At 41.7% G+C, this 14,326-nt stretch overlaps 1 protein-coding gene across 4 annotated transcripts in view; it reads right to left on the bottom strand.

Annotated features, from left to right (window-relative positions):
- arhgef25a (Rho guanine nucleotide exchange factor (GEF) 25a) overlaps positions 1-13,880 on the bottom strand; it is a 42,593-nt gene extending 28,713 nt beyond the window's left edge. For 2 of the 4 annotated variants that reach the window (XM_051949876.1, XM_051949877.1), the window contains exon 1: positions 13,329-13,880. In XM_051949876.1, coding sequence (XP_051805836.1) covers positions 13,329-13,434 — 106 coding nt within the window. In that variant the 5' untranslated portion in view covers positions 13,435-13,880. The remainder of the gene's footprint in view (positions 1-13,328) is intronic. The other 2 variants (XM_022208658.2, XM_022208659.2) reach the window with 2 other exon arrangements.
- Between the last annotated feature and the right edge of the window lie 446 nt (positions 13,881-14,326).

Raw genomic sequence — 14,326 nt, 5'->3', positions numbered from 1 at the left:
TAAATATTTAATTTGTTTTAATATTGTATCTGAACTTATGATCCCTAAAAAATGAGTAGAAGTAATGCTTTTCAAATTGCACAACTTGAATTTGATTGTTGAAAAAGAAAACTCAAATGACTTCAAAACAAAAGTGCACTAAATTTTAACAGTGAATTGTATTCTATACTGGTTGGTTTTCGATTAGATATCATGATCTTAACATGTAAATTCAGTGGAGGATTTCTGGATACTAATACACCTCTTTCACACACAGAGGACCCCCCTCTGTAAGCCTGTGTCTAAAAGACGTCTAACCATTGACAACAGTGACTTTTATTTTGCTAATTGCTAGTTAATACTATCAATCAATATTGAGCAGTGAGAGGAACCAAATCAATCCTGGTCATTGAGACAACAGATGAGTGTTGCACCTTAATGTGTGTCTTAGTCTGTAGACTCTAGTTAGTGTTTCTGTGTTGACAGCACAAGCTTAAAACATACATTAAATGTGCATTTTGTCTTTAACAGAACAGTATTGTCACATGATCGTCACTATGATTCTGCACTGATGAGTAAAATCACACGCATTCATTCTTCTGTAACTCCTGCAGTACATTTTTTCCTCCCAGAAGAAGCTAATAAACAAAGACGTGGCCTTTCAGCTCAAGGCCCTCATTAAGCAGCCCTGCAAAGAATATTCACTTATTGAAATCTGACAAAGACTTGGATGAAAATATTACAACAGACGTCCTGTCCAGTGGGCTGTGGGTGTGACTCATCATCCCGGTAACCCGGAAAATGGAGGAGAAGCTTCGAACATGTTGTGAAAGGACTGTACTTTTACCCAAATTAGGATATTTTCCTAAACCTAACCAAACACCGAGTGACAACTGGAAGTAAACAAGAAGTGGGGGGAAAAAAAAAATCTAGGAATAATCATACAACCCAGGACATGAGCTCCAGCCTCCTAGGCAGAGTCTTTCAACCTGGGAGCCTTTCCTACAACATCACAATCTTTCCCCTTTTAGAGGAGAAATTATGTTTGTTTCCAAATTTAATTGAGAATACAGATTTACTGTAAGGGAATGTAACATCTGGAGGGCAGAGCTGGGTGGAACGGTGTTGTCTGGATCTGTCTTTTACAAAACCAGAGCTGTGTACACCAGATTCACACAAATTAGACATCTACTAGAGAAGACTTGCACTGAATTTGATGGAAAGCGCATCAAAAACACATAATTCACATTTAAGCAAAAGTAAGTTAAGTAAAAGTGGCAGCAATAAAATATACGTACTGTCTTTCTTGTTGCAGCTGGGAATCATGGATCTGAATTCAGTTGATAAATTTTACATGGTATAATTTATTTGTTAGTTACAATTTCTATTATTGGCCCAAATCTTACAACTAGTAACTAAAGTACCATATAAATGTAAAATGGACTAAATAAAATATAAATGGAAAGAAGTACGACATTTGTCTCTTAAATATTGTGAAGTTGAAGCAAGAAAAGCTGATGATGTGGATGTGAAACAATGCTTCACTGTATGAGGGCATTTATCAGCTGTCAAAAAGGTCCTAAAATGTGGTAGTTCTTTCGATTTTCCAAACTTTTATATAAAGTCCACTGACTAATGTTTTGAGAAAATGTGGGATGACAAACCACTTGCATGACCTTGCTCGTGTCTACATAGCACTTTAAGTGTATGTGTACTGCTGTGTACTTGTTTGTCTGTGTGTATTTGTGATGATCATCTCCACATTTTTAGCGGCATCCCTGTGATTTTCTAGGCACACACGATTCAAAAGCAAAAATTTAGAGTACAATTGGCTCACACTCGTGTTTCGGGGTAAACAAGGCCACCGTTAAGCCCGGGGTGGCCGAGAGCGCAGAGCAAATTAAAAGCGATTGTGATTTCATATGGCAGTCCTGCTCAGGAGGCCTGCGAGGAGAGCAGGAGACAGAGCTGTGGAGCCCGCTGGAGATGTGGAGCCTCTCCTCCTAGCCTCAGTCTGCCTGACAGCTCTGGTCCTCTCAGCTCCAGGCTCTCACTGCGTTTCACACTAGTCGTGTACAAGGTCACTACTCTACTCAGAACTCCACTGACTCAGTGACTCCACTGTATGTACCTAAATGAGTGCGATATGAATAATGGTGAGGATTTGCTTACCTGTCTGGTGGATTCCTCATATGTGGCATCACATGCACTCATGTCGGAAGCCTACTGTGAGTTTGGGGTAAGTATTACAGGTCTGTGTGCCAAAACGGCAGAATTAACGATGTGGTACGCTGATTTGACCTGCAGATGTAAAGATGTGCTGCTATAGTGATTCTCAGTCAGACTTGATGGGATTTCCAGACACATTCTCAGTCATTTCCATGGCTCTCCACTTCTCCCTACTCTCATTGCCATAGCAACTAAACCCAGAAGGAAAGAGAGTGAGGGACAGCCGCACAAAAGATTAGCCATCAGCAAGACATGAAATCAACCTACACATGTGGGCACGCACACACCAACTCATGCTGTGCATGGTAAACACACGCGAGCACCAAGTGTAGTCATCAGCACAGATTTGAATTGATATTCATACAGTAGCACACCACTAAATGTTCCCATGTCTTATGGTTATTTGTACAACAATGCCACGCGCACAAAGGGTGTCTTTGAAAAGCTAATTCCAAATTCAAGAAAACCATCTGCACCTGTCAGCTTTTGTCTGTTTCAGATCGGATCCTGCTTTTGCAGCAAGAGCTCTCCATATGGTCATTAAGAGGGTGTCCTATGAATACGCAAAATCCATTCATGTGTTACAGGACGACCCAGGGCTCAGTTCCACCTGGAGTCGGTGGTCTAAATCCACTTTTGATTATCTTAAGGAGGGTAAATTCTGGATAATTTAATCAAATTTAATGATCACAAGAAGGAAAAGCAATGGAAAAAGTGTAAACGTTCTACTTATTGCTTTTTCCTCCTCATTTCTTACTAAATTGCCTTCTTAGAAAACCATAAACTGAGCCCGTGCTTTCCCCATCATTTACCACAAAAACACTTTCTTTCCTATCTTTACATTCCGAAATAGCCTGGAGGTGATGTTCCTAAATGTTTGGTATTGAAATGATTATATCTCTTGGCTTTGCTGCTGCATGAAAACAAAAACTATTTAGCCTTTATTAGACAGGTAGCAGTGAAGATGCTGTTAGGAAACAAAGGTAGAGGGAAAGGGGAACGAAACATGTGGTGCCCAGACTGAATCAAACAGGGACTGATATACATGTTTTGGCTTAACAACGAGGCCACCGAGGCAGAATTGAAGCCTTAAGTATTAGCTGCAATAGACAAGCTGCAGGCTATCTGTGAACTGAGAGCTGTGTGTCTATGGCAACAATCAATGCTACCTGCGGACAGATGTGTCATCTGCTGACAAAGAGGAGGAAAACAGGTCAATTTGTGGTTTGCTAACAATGTGGCGAAGCATACAGAGGAAATGGAAAAGCTTTATTAAAGACTACAGCAACCTCTTGGAAATGCTTTGCTTTAATTTTTTACTTACATCACTGAATTTCCCAGTAAAAACCCTTCCTGCGCTTTTCACATTTTTCCGCTGAATTGAACAGAGCCAAAAAGCAACAGTTAATAGTTTAAAGAGTCCTGTTTTACCCAGAATATACTGTGATGTACAAACACTCAAGACACTCTTATGCAACTCATAAACCATGAACTTGTACAGCTATCCTCTAGTCGCAGAGAGGCAAACACGAAGGAGAATGCAGGTCAAAAGTCAAGACGTACTCTCTATACTGATCTTCTGCTCAAAGGGTTTAGAGCTTCCTTTAACACGAAGGAAAGCGGTTGGAAACGTCCAGATTTAACTATAAATGTGATTATAGCTGGAATAGGCAGCGTTTTTTTTTTTAAAGTCAGTGGGATAAAATTCCATAGCAACCTTTCAGCATCCTGCAGTTCAAGTGATGAGAGGAAACGAGGCTGCTGCACATCCTCTCAGCTGGAAGGTTTAGCCAGTCACAGCTCTTTTTACCCTGATCAGGTGAGATACTATGAAGATCAGCAAAGCCCACATTAAAAGCTGAGCATGGTGGCCCAATGGATTAAACAGAAGAATCAGAAGAGTGCACTTTGAATCTTGCACAGGGCCACAAGTGATATTTCTTCTTGGCTATTTTTGCACATTCGAAGCTCTTCTGATGGGTTTAGTACAGTGAGCAAAGAGCTGCAGGATGAGCGCCGTCTTTTTAAATTCAGACTTTTTTCAGATTTCTGCCTACTACAGCTTTAAGCACAAGGTAACCTTTCCCTGACTGTTGTTCTAAGGGTCACCTAGCGCGAATGCAACATGCTCAGCTCCCGTGCATTGCAGCCAAAGCTCACGTCTTCGGCGCAACCCCGCATCGCTCTCAGCGTTGTCACTTCCCATTGTTTGCTTTGCTTTGTGCACTGTTTTGGAAAGTTTCTCGGTGAGGCCTCTATCAAGTTTTCTCCGGGGAACGCTCCAGAGGAAAGCAGCCAGAATCAAAAAAGGAAAAAAGAAAAGAAAAACTCCTTCCTATGACAGCCTGAGGGGCCACTGAAGTAATCGTTGTAGTCAACCTGTTGCTGAGACTGACAGAAAGCATGTTCCGATCCTGCTGGATGTTTTAAAAAGATGTTCTGACTGGAAAGAAGAAAAACTTTACCCAGTCACGCTTCATCACAGCGCCGTTAGAATTTGTGGATTTTGAAAGAACATAAGGGGGAACAAGTAAAACACCACGACAGTAATAACTGCGTATTAGTGCAGAAAGTGCAAATGCCACAGACGCCCCTTATGAAGGCAGACATAAAAAGAGCCATATGGGCTGAAAGTGGGGGTAGAATCGCAGAGAGAAGTGGCTCCCTCCACGCTGTTGGAGAATTCTTTCTAAACAAGGTATGGAATGCACTCCTGTGTTCCATAATTTGTTCCCTCATTCTTCTCCTCTGCACATTTACAAACAGAGGAAGAGAAAAAAAAAGAGAGAGGAAAAGAGTGTGGGAGATAGTGGAGCAGAGGTGCATGGGAGTCCTGGAAATATGTCAGGGCAACGCTGTTTAACAGAGCAACGAGGAAAGGAGGGGAAAAAAAGAGGGAGATGGTGAAAATAGTCAGAAGGGGAGAAGACATCATTAATAACTGGCTGACTGGGTGTACGCTGACCAGACTGACAGAGAGAGAGAGCTGTGGGAGAGGAACGAAGACAAAGAGGAAGAAGAGACATAAAACTAAAATGCCCCAGGAATGATCTTAATGCTCCACTTGGTGTTCACATTCCCAGCCAGCAGATCATGCAACATTCAGACCAAAATTAAGACCGGCTGATTTCCTCCTCCACCTGGGAGACTGGCAACACTGGGCTGCCACAAGTCTCCTCTCCCTTCCCTCCCGCTCCAGTTCTCTATGTCGCTTTTTTTTTCCCTCTTCTTTTGCATGTGCGAGGGAGAAACAATATGGAGGAGATTTGGTTGCACAGCAGAAAGGAGGCAGGGGGTTGGGTGGGAGGGCAAGAGGAGATGACGAGGTGGAGGGTGGGCTGAGGTGCAAAGTTTAAAAATATCTCAGACTGCCGAACACAAGGCTGGGCCGCAGCAGTCCAGCATACCTTCAATTTCAGCTATTTTTGTTGCTTTTTCCATAATGTCTGAAGTCTGCCTTATAAGCTGATGACAAAGAAGGTTCTCCAGCTGAGACATAAAAAGACACACTAGTTCTGTCACAGCAATTTTCCCTCCACATTTGCCAGCAGTGCTGCTTTCCATCAGAAGTACGCTCCACTTGCTAAGAAAATTTATTCATGCATCTTAGGGTCGGAGGTTAGCTGAGGGAAACCTTGGGGATCGAGACCCGTGTGTGAAAACAACCACGCCGATGGAATGCCCTTGAGCTGGACACTGAACCCGACCACCTCCAGGGTCTGTAACACATCACGCCCTCTGATTCATCTGCGAAGGGCAAGTGGACAAAAAGTTCCTACAATGTTTTCGGCTGCTTCAGTTTAAATTGGCTGGAAACTGCAGCAAATGAGCCATGTGTTGAAGCTGAACATTGCTGAATAGCTAAAAAAAATTTTACAAGCCTTCCAAATTAATGCAATTTACTGCTTCACACTGTCAGGCTGAATTAACTGTTCTGACATCAGCACACACAAAACACAGATTTATCATATTATGTAGATGTTTCTGTATTTCTGTCCTTGGCTTGTATGCAGCGATTGTGCTGTGCAGCTCAGCGCATCATGCTGCCAATAATATACATGATGCAAAGGCTGCAAAGGTCTTGAGGCAAATGTGTCATTTGTGATGTTGAAACCAGCTTGAATGCACATGTATGAGCTTTTGCAAGTGTTACACAAGCAATAAAGTGGGAAACAGTTTCTTTTGGTGTTATTTGACTTTTGACTCCGTTTGTTTCTTAACAGCTTACATGCATGCCTTTTCTCTGGCTGTCTTCGCCATTCAAGGATGCGAATATATGCATATTTGTGCATGTGTGTGTGATTGCTGTGGGGGATCCTTGTCCTAACACACTGCATGCATGAGTCAACAGCAGGCCAAATAAACACACACTCAGATGTATATTTAGAGCATACATATAGATGCATATAGAAGACAACACAGAGCCTTTTCCCTCTTCAGAGGCAGCAACAGAAGAGAGAAAGAACGTGATGGGCACAGAGATACTTATGGAGGGAGAGAGAAGGATATTTTGGATCCACACATGGAAACATTATTTTCGTTGCTATGCCACTGCAATGGCTGCTGCCAAGTCATCTTTACCGTAAGTTCCCAGACACAGGTAAAGCTGCTTACTGCCTCGGTTGAGGAACGGAGCAGGTCAGGAAAATGTTGAGCAAAAGGCAAAACCAAATGACTGGAGACATTTTTATATATATGTGTGTGTAAGAAAAGAGACAGAGTGAAAGGAGGCTCAAATAAAGCCTTCTTGCCAGGCTAAATCCTGTATTTTCATACATTTTTATTCCCTCTGTCTTCTATATGCAAACCTTCCATAAGGAGAATTATATAGCTATACATTTAACAATAGTCTGTATTTATGCGTAGCTTTAAATATATAAATGAAAGCACTTTATTGCAATACATGTCTTTTTCAAATGCATTTGTGTTCAGAAAGTCTATTCACGTTTTCCTTTTCCCCACTCCTTCACATCTTTCAAATGCCAAACCAATTTGAGAAGCCTTTCAGAAATGTATTGTCAGTCTAATTCGGTTATGCTTTTTGTCTTCAAACAGCTTTTTTTTTTTAAAGGCATTTTGAAAATGTTTCAAGAGCAGATTTATAAACAGAAACATGGCATGTAATTTAGCTCGACCTAAAATGCGTTCTGCAGAGCCAATTCAGGAAAAATCTTTTGTAAAGAGGTATTTATTGAAAATGTAATTTATTTCCATGTAGGTTTACTATTTGCCTTTAAGTGCGATCTCACCTCTGCTCCATTCTTATCTCTGTTTTGTTGTCTGTGCGTCTCTGTCAGATTGCATGTATGTATATTAGATTTACCTCAGGGTGCATCCCAAATACCATTAGGCGTGTGGGAGGCTGCACCGCAGAAAAGATGAAGTGTAGAAGTGACAGTTTTGGCTTAGAACGTAGAGGTATCATGGTTAACATTGCCGTGTATCCAGAAGTAGTTATCTCTGTTGACAGTGAAAAAGCATTCGATAGGGTGGAATACAATTATTTATTTGAGGTACTGGGGAGGTTTGGACTGGGAGAGGGGTTCATCTCATGGATACGCCTTCTCTATACTTCTCCACAGGCCAGTATTTATACTAATGGTATCCAGTCGGGTTTTTTCCCTTTGTCACGTGGTAACCGTCAGGGTTGTCCGCTCTCCGCGCTCTTATTCGCAATTGCAATTGAACCTTTATCAATTTATCTTAGGTCTTCTTCTGTATATACTGGGATAACAAGGTTCAAAATGGAATTTAAATTGTCACTTTATGCTGACGATTTATTATTATATGTTTCTGACCCAAAGAAGTCTATTCCTGTTATCCAAGCTTTTTTGAAAAGATATGGCTCATTCTCAGGTTACAAAGTGAATGTCTCCAAGAGTGAATGCTATCCGGTTAATAAGTTAGCACTACAACTTAAACAATCTGACATTCCCTTTAAAATCAGCCCAACTGGTTTTAAATATCTGGGGATAAGGGTAACCAGAACATTATCTGCTCTCTTTTCTGCCAATTTTTCACCTTTAATGTCTAATTTTTAGGAAGACCTTCAGAGATGGGAAAGTTTACCCCTGTCATTAATTGGAAGAATTAATACGATTAAAATGAATATCCTTCCAAAGTTTTTATTTTTGTTCCAATGTCTCCCCGTCTTTCTGACTAAAAAATTCTTTAATACCCTTGACCAAATAATTTCAGTTTTTTTATGGTGTGGCAAAACAGCCAGAATTAGTAAGAATACACTCCAAAGATGTAAATTTAATGGCGGATTATCTCTACCTAATTTTCAGTTGTATTATTGGGCTGCACATGCTCACAAGGTCTCTTATTGGTACACATCAGTGGATCCACTTTGGTGCAAGTTAGAATCACAGTCATGTACTACATCTTCCCTGCAAGCTCTCCTTACTTCCCCCATTCCCATCAATCCCTCCCAGTTCACACAGAACCCAGTGGTCCGTTCCACTTTGAGAATCTGGTATCAATTCAGAAATTATTTTAAATTTACCTCTCCATCTATCTTAGCTCCTATACTGAGGAATCATTCATTTAAACCCTCACTCTCAGATTCAACCTTTTCTATCTGGCACGACAAGGGTCTGAAATTATTTAAAAATTTATATCAAAACAATGTTTTCTCTAGTTTTACTGAGTTGTCGGCAAGGTTTCACCTCCCACCCTCCCACCTTTTCTGGTATTTTCAAATTAGAAACTGTGTTAAATCACTATTTCCAATGTTTCCACAAATACCTGCAACTCAAATGTGGGAAGAGGTCTTGCAATTTGATCCTTCTCAAAAATCGCAAATTTCCAGAATCTATAGCCATCTAATATCTTCTGATGATACCCACACCATTAAGGTGAGGAGGGCTTGGGAGGATGAGCTCGGCCTAGTATTTGAAGATAGTTGGTGGGATGCAGCCATTGATACCATTCGCACAAGCTCAACATGTGCGCGTCTAACACTTATACAATTCAAAGTATTATTTAGAATTCACTATTCTAAGGCCAAACTGTCACAAATATATCCTGACGTTACAGATAGCTGTGATAGGTGTTACAATTCACACTGTAATTTAACCCACATGTTTTTTTCTTGTCCCTCTTTGTTCAATTTCTGGAAAAATTACTTTGATTCGATGTCCAAAATACTTTCGATTCCTATAAATACTTCCCCTCACACTGCTATCTTTGGTGTCCCGGGAAATTGTACTCGATTCAGTCACAGACAATTAGAGGTCTTAGCTTTTACTTCCCTAATAGCAAGACGTCATCTTCTTTTGCAATGGAAGTCCACTATATCTCCCTCCAGTGTTCAGTGGCTTAGAGAGGTAATGTCTTTTTTAAAATTGGAAAAAATCAGATATTCTGTCAAAGGTGATATGAATATTTTCCAAAAGAAATGGGGCCCTTTTCTAGCCTACTTTAATTCTTTCAACTCTTCTTAATTGAATAAGGCCCCCTTCACCCACTCACTCGCTCTTTGTTTTCTTTCTTTACTTTTCTTCTGCTTACCTTTTTTCTTTGTTTTCTTTTGTGTGTGTGTATATATATATATATATATAAAAAAATTGTTTATGTTTCTATTTTCAAGTTGTTGCAAAAAACTAAAAAATCTTCAAGGGAAGTACAATTTGGTGTAGTAAGAAATTGTATAGATTTGGAATTGTAGAGATAAGATGTTGCATGACTTGTATAAGTTTAAATATTTTCTTCTCCCTTTAAATGTACAGGTATATACAAGGACAGTGTGACTGTCCTGCAGTTTCTATGTCAAACTTCCCAATAAACATATTAATTTAAAAAAAAAACATTGCCGTGTATGTATAGAGAAAACATTGTCGGCGTCATCATCAAAAGTCTGTACAGCATTTTTATGTGAACTCTTTGCTTTGTTTTAAAGTCAGTATTTCATCCTCCAAGGAGTAAACAGACATCTGTTCAGTGCTTTGCTATTTTATTCCACCTTTCTCTCGCATGTTAAACACAGCTCCCAAAACACTCGACTTCCTACAAGATTTGATTTGGACAATCCTGCATTTTCTCCCTCCGGGCTATGAATTTCACCGAGTGTGGACAATATAAGACAGTAGCACACCATCTATTTTTAAAGGGTTTGTCAACAGTCTTTGCTGGGAAGCAGCCCCCACTAATGGCCCTCTGGCAGCCAATCTGCTAATGTGCTGCGCAGAGCTGCGCTAATATCAGAGCTAAAATGATACGTGCATTTCTCTTTCATTATACCCATCTCTCCACCTGTGCATCTTTCTGCCCTCCTCTATCACCATGAGTACAGCTGAGATCAATAATCCCTCCCCTCCCCCTTCACTCATGTTTATATACTTCCTCCAGCTCCTGCCTTCATAGCTTCTAGCGCTTGTCAGTGGCGTAATAAACACAACTGCATGCTCAGTGCTGCAACAAACAGCACACATTATCATGCTGAACTAAGGACTCTGCTGCTTGTGTTGCTGTTTCATTGCATATTGATTAAGACGTGAAAAAAAGTGAGGCCAAACAGTCTGTATAAGGCCACAGAAAGCCATTGATTTGCCTGCAGTCCTGTTTCTCCATAAAAGCAAATGATTTAAAAGCAGGACTGATGACTTCCCTCGACACGTCACTCAGTCCGAGTGACAGCTGTCAAAGTTACTCAAGTTTAGCCGTTTACTCAATGAAAGCGATGTGTGAGCGTGCTGATCAGAGCGTGCGTGTGAAAGGCGCATACGGTGCAGAGTGTGTCACCATTCGGCGTAGAAGTAAGTGTCATTATGTCTAAGTAGGGAGTGAATCATGCAGCACACGGTAATTTCCTCTCGTGTCAGTTGAGTGTTTTTTTTTAGAATCAATGATGTAAATGCATCACAAACAGAGTAGAAAAAAGCAAGACAACCTGTCACTACAATAAAAAGATGATAAAGCGGAAATTCTTTGTCTGCTTTTGATATCAGAGCCCCGTTGGAAATCTGGCAGCTCACAATAAGCTATTATCTGTATTTTGACCCCGATTACCTCAGATAAGAAAATCCAGGCACCGCTTCAGCTGTTGTTTTGTGAAAACAGACCGACAGACATTATTTGGTAGCATGCTGATGGCCTTGCTCGGTGTAGTCAGGCTTGCATTGTTCAGTATTTTTCCTGTAAACACCACAGAGCTATTGGGGTCTGCGTGTCACTTTAACACTCAGTGGATTAGCTCAAGCTGCAGGAAGATACCGTAAATGAGTTTGAAAAGTTAAATGTATTGGAGAAGGGACACGGTTGCAGGAAATTAGATTTTTTTTTTTTTTTTTAATACAGAAATGAAAGGAAGAGGAAATACTATTTTAAAGAAAAAACTTCCACAGCTGACCCTTTCCCTCCTGACATTGTGTTAATTATAGAAATTGCTTTGCAGTATGTAGAAGGCTGCACGTGAGCTCTGCGACACACTAGTGGGACTGCACCAGCGGTAGCTACATAGAAATCTACTTTACACATTCAATGAGGAGGTTTTATAGAGCCCACAACTTCGCATTACCAGTTAGGTTACTGTGGAGATTACTGTACTTTTATAATGTGGTCTCTCCAGGAGGAATAGAACTCTCATATTTCTCCTGTTCAGGCAGTAAAGTGAGATCTGGAGGTCTCCTGCTTCGAATCGTAAAATCTAAAACATCTCATTTGGTCCTGGTGGGTGAAAAACAGCCTCCAAATATGCTGGAAGTTGTTTAAAGAAACCTGTTCTGTTGGAATAATGATCTTGCCATATGTTTGTTGAGATTTCTTTTAATAGCCTGAAATGTTTCTATCCCCCGCATGTTTATATATGATGATCAGACTGAGTGTGTGTGTGTGTGTGTGTGTGTGTGTGTGTGTGTGTGTGTGTGTGTGTGTGTGTGTGTGTGTGTGTGTGTGTGTGTGTGTGTGTGTATTCGCTATGATAACACGGCAGAGGTGCAGTGGGGAGCTGTAGGCGATGGAAAAGGAGAATATCCATTACATAAGAGATTAAACTGAAGGAATCTGAGGTATGCATCCAACAACGCTGGCCAACAATATGAAAGTCGACTTCATGAGCCCCCCCACCACTCCCCAGCCGCCCTTAAGTACAGAGCCTCAATGGGTAGGTCCACTGTTTATACCTTTGATGTAGGCTTGTAAAAAGGGAACAAACGCACAGCGTGGCACTGCAGTGTAAACTCATATAGTGCTATTAGACACCGCTGTTGTTTTAACTTTGCCTCTGAGCCAACAGGACAGAGGTCGTGTGTGCGTACAAGGCAGCAACAGTGGCAGAGAAACAACTGTCAGGCAGTGATAGTAAGAGGTTTTGGATTTTTTTTTTATGGCTGCTGTCAGCTGATTGTTACACCGAGTCCTGACTTTTGTGTCAACTTCAAACAAATGACAGTGCCTGTGTGAGCTCACCGGCTTCGTTATTACATACCGTGCCACCCGCTGCTTCAACTCAACCACACTTTTCTAATGGACCGCTGCTATTTATGCCACACTTCATTACAACAAACAGCAGAGTTGGAGGTAAAGACAGTGAGAGGGCTGGGAGGTGGTGGTGCTGGTGGGGGGATTACTGCCGTTTTGTTCAGCTCCCACTGTTTGGGGTAGAGGAATGTTTCATAGTCCAGTCGCCCACCCCCCTGTGTGTTTCATCCATCCACGTGCTGCACATAGCTGAATGACACACAACCATCATGATGAGGACACTTTTCAAATCCCAAACACACACTGTCGCCCTGTTTCTTCCTCTCTGTTTTCAGTGGAAGCCTGTGTGATGCACGTCCTCGTTCCTGTTCCTCACTGCACAGTCTCATCTGTAGGAAGGACTTTTTTCCCCTCTTTTTGCTCTGATGTGTACGACACACATCTGTTGCTTTAGCTAGAGGCTCAGGGGAGAGGATTGAGGCTTACATTTAAATGATTAGCATATGCTCACAGGGAAGGAAGGGGAGATAAGGTAGACATGGGTGGACATCTAAGCAAATACTGAGGAGACGGAGAGGAGAGTCAGTGAAAACTACTCGCACACACATTTTTAAATCATAAACCATCTCCAAAAGCAAAGAAAGTCCAACAATTTCAATGAGAAGCAACGTGTTTATGCATCTGTGTGTGACACTGACCTCTGACTCTGGCATAGCAGCAGCCACACTTGGCCAGGACTTTACGGAACAAGTGTTGGCAGCCACAGCCTCTGTGGTGGCGATGGTGATGGTGGCCCCCTTTCATGCTGTTGAACCATGAGCAGAAGTGGGCATGGCCCGGCACTCTCTCTCTCCCACCTCTCTTTCTCTCTTTTTGGCCTCCCTCAAGTCTGTCACTCACACACACAAGTAGAGGTTTCACTCCTCAAAAGTGTAAATCCCCGAAAAAAAAATGTGTCAGCTGATCCTCCTCCTCAGTTGACAGCAAACAGAGTTAAAGTCCACATCCAACAAGCCAAGAGTCCACAAAAGCAGCTGCCAAAGAAGTAATCCTCACTCACTGTTTTTCTTTAATATATATCTGGTAATAAACAGCAAGAAAGAAAGATTCCAGCAAGCTAAATACTGAACGTGCCGCCTTCGCTCTGTCTCTGTTTTTTCCTCTGCTTTCTTTTTGGTGCTGAGCTCTCGCCTCTGTGAACTGCCTGGTCAAATGACAGACTGGGAGACTGCTTCGAAGAGAGAGAGAGGGAGAGAGAGAGAGATAGCAAGGGAGAGAGAAACAGAGAGAGTAAGGGGAGGGGTGAGAAGGGTGGAGTCTGCAGCTCTAGTTGCTGGCTATTCCAGGATAAGGTTCCCACTCCCCCAGTTTTCTCTCTTCCTGCCCTCCGTTGCTGTCTTCCCTTCACTCAGCTGTTTTTTTCCCCTGCCTCCTTCTGCTTCCTCTCTCATCTGCTGCCCCCCATCTTGTCTGTTATCCTCTTTTCTACATTCTTGAGTCTCATCTTAGCGTTGGTAATGCTTGCAGGGGCTCTTAGATATCTGTAACCCGATGAAATGACACGCTCTCTGACCCTGGAATAGTAACACCCGGGTCTGTTGTGATACATAATGCTATTTACAGAGTACAGGCCATGTTAGGTTGAGGGTCTCGTGTGTTTTCCGGTAAGCGCGTTACAGTGTGCGAGAGACTTTCT

Source organism: Acanthochromis polyacanthus, chromosome 6 (assembly GCF_021347895.1).
Source record: "Acanthochromis polyacanthus isolate Apoly-LR-REF ecotype Palm Island chromosome 6, KAUST_Apoly_ChrSc, whole genome shotgun sequence".
Taxonomy (NCBI): domain Eukaryota; kingdom Metazoa; phylum Chordata; class Actinopteri; family Pomacentridae; genus Acanthochromis; species Acanthochromis polyacanthus.
The sequence above is the reverse complement of the archived record's forward strand: the minus strand, read 5'-3'. Positions and strand labels throughout refer to the sequence as shown.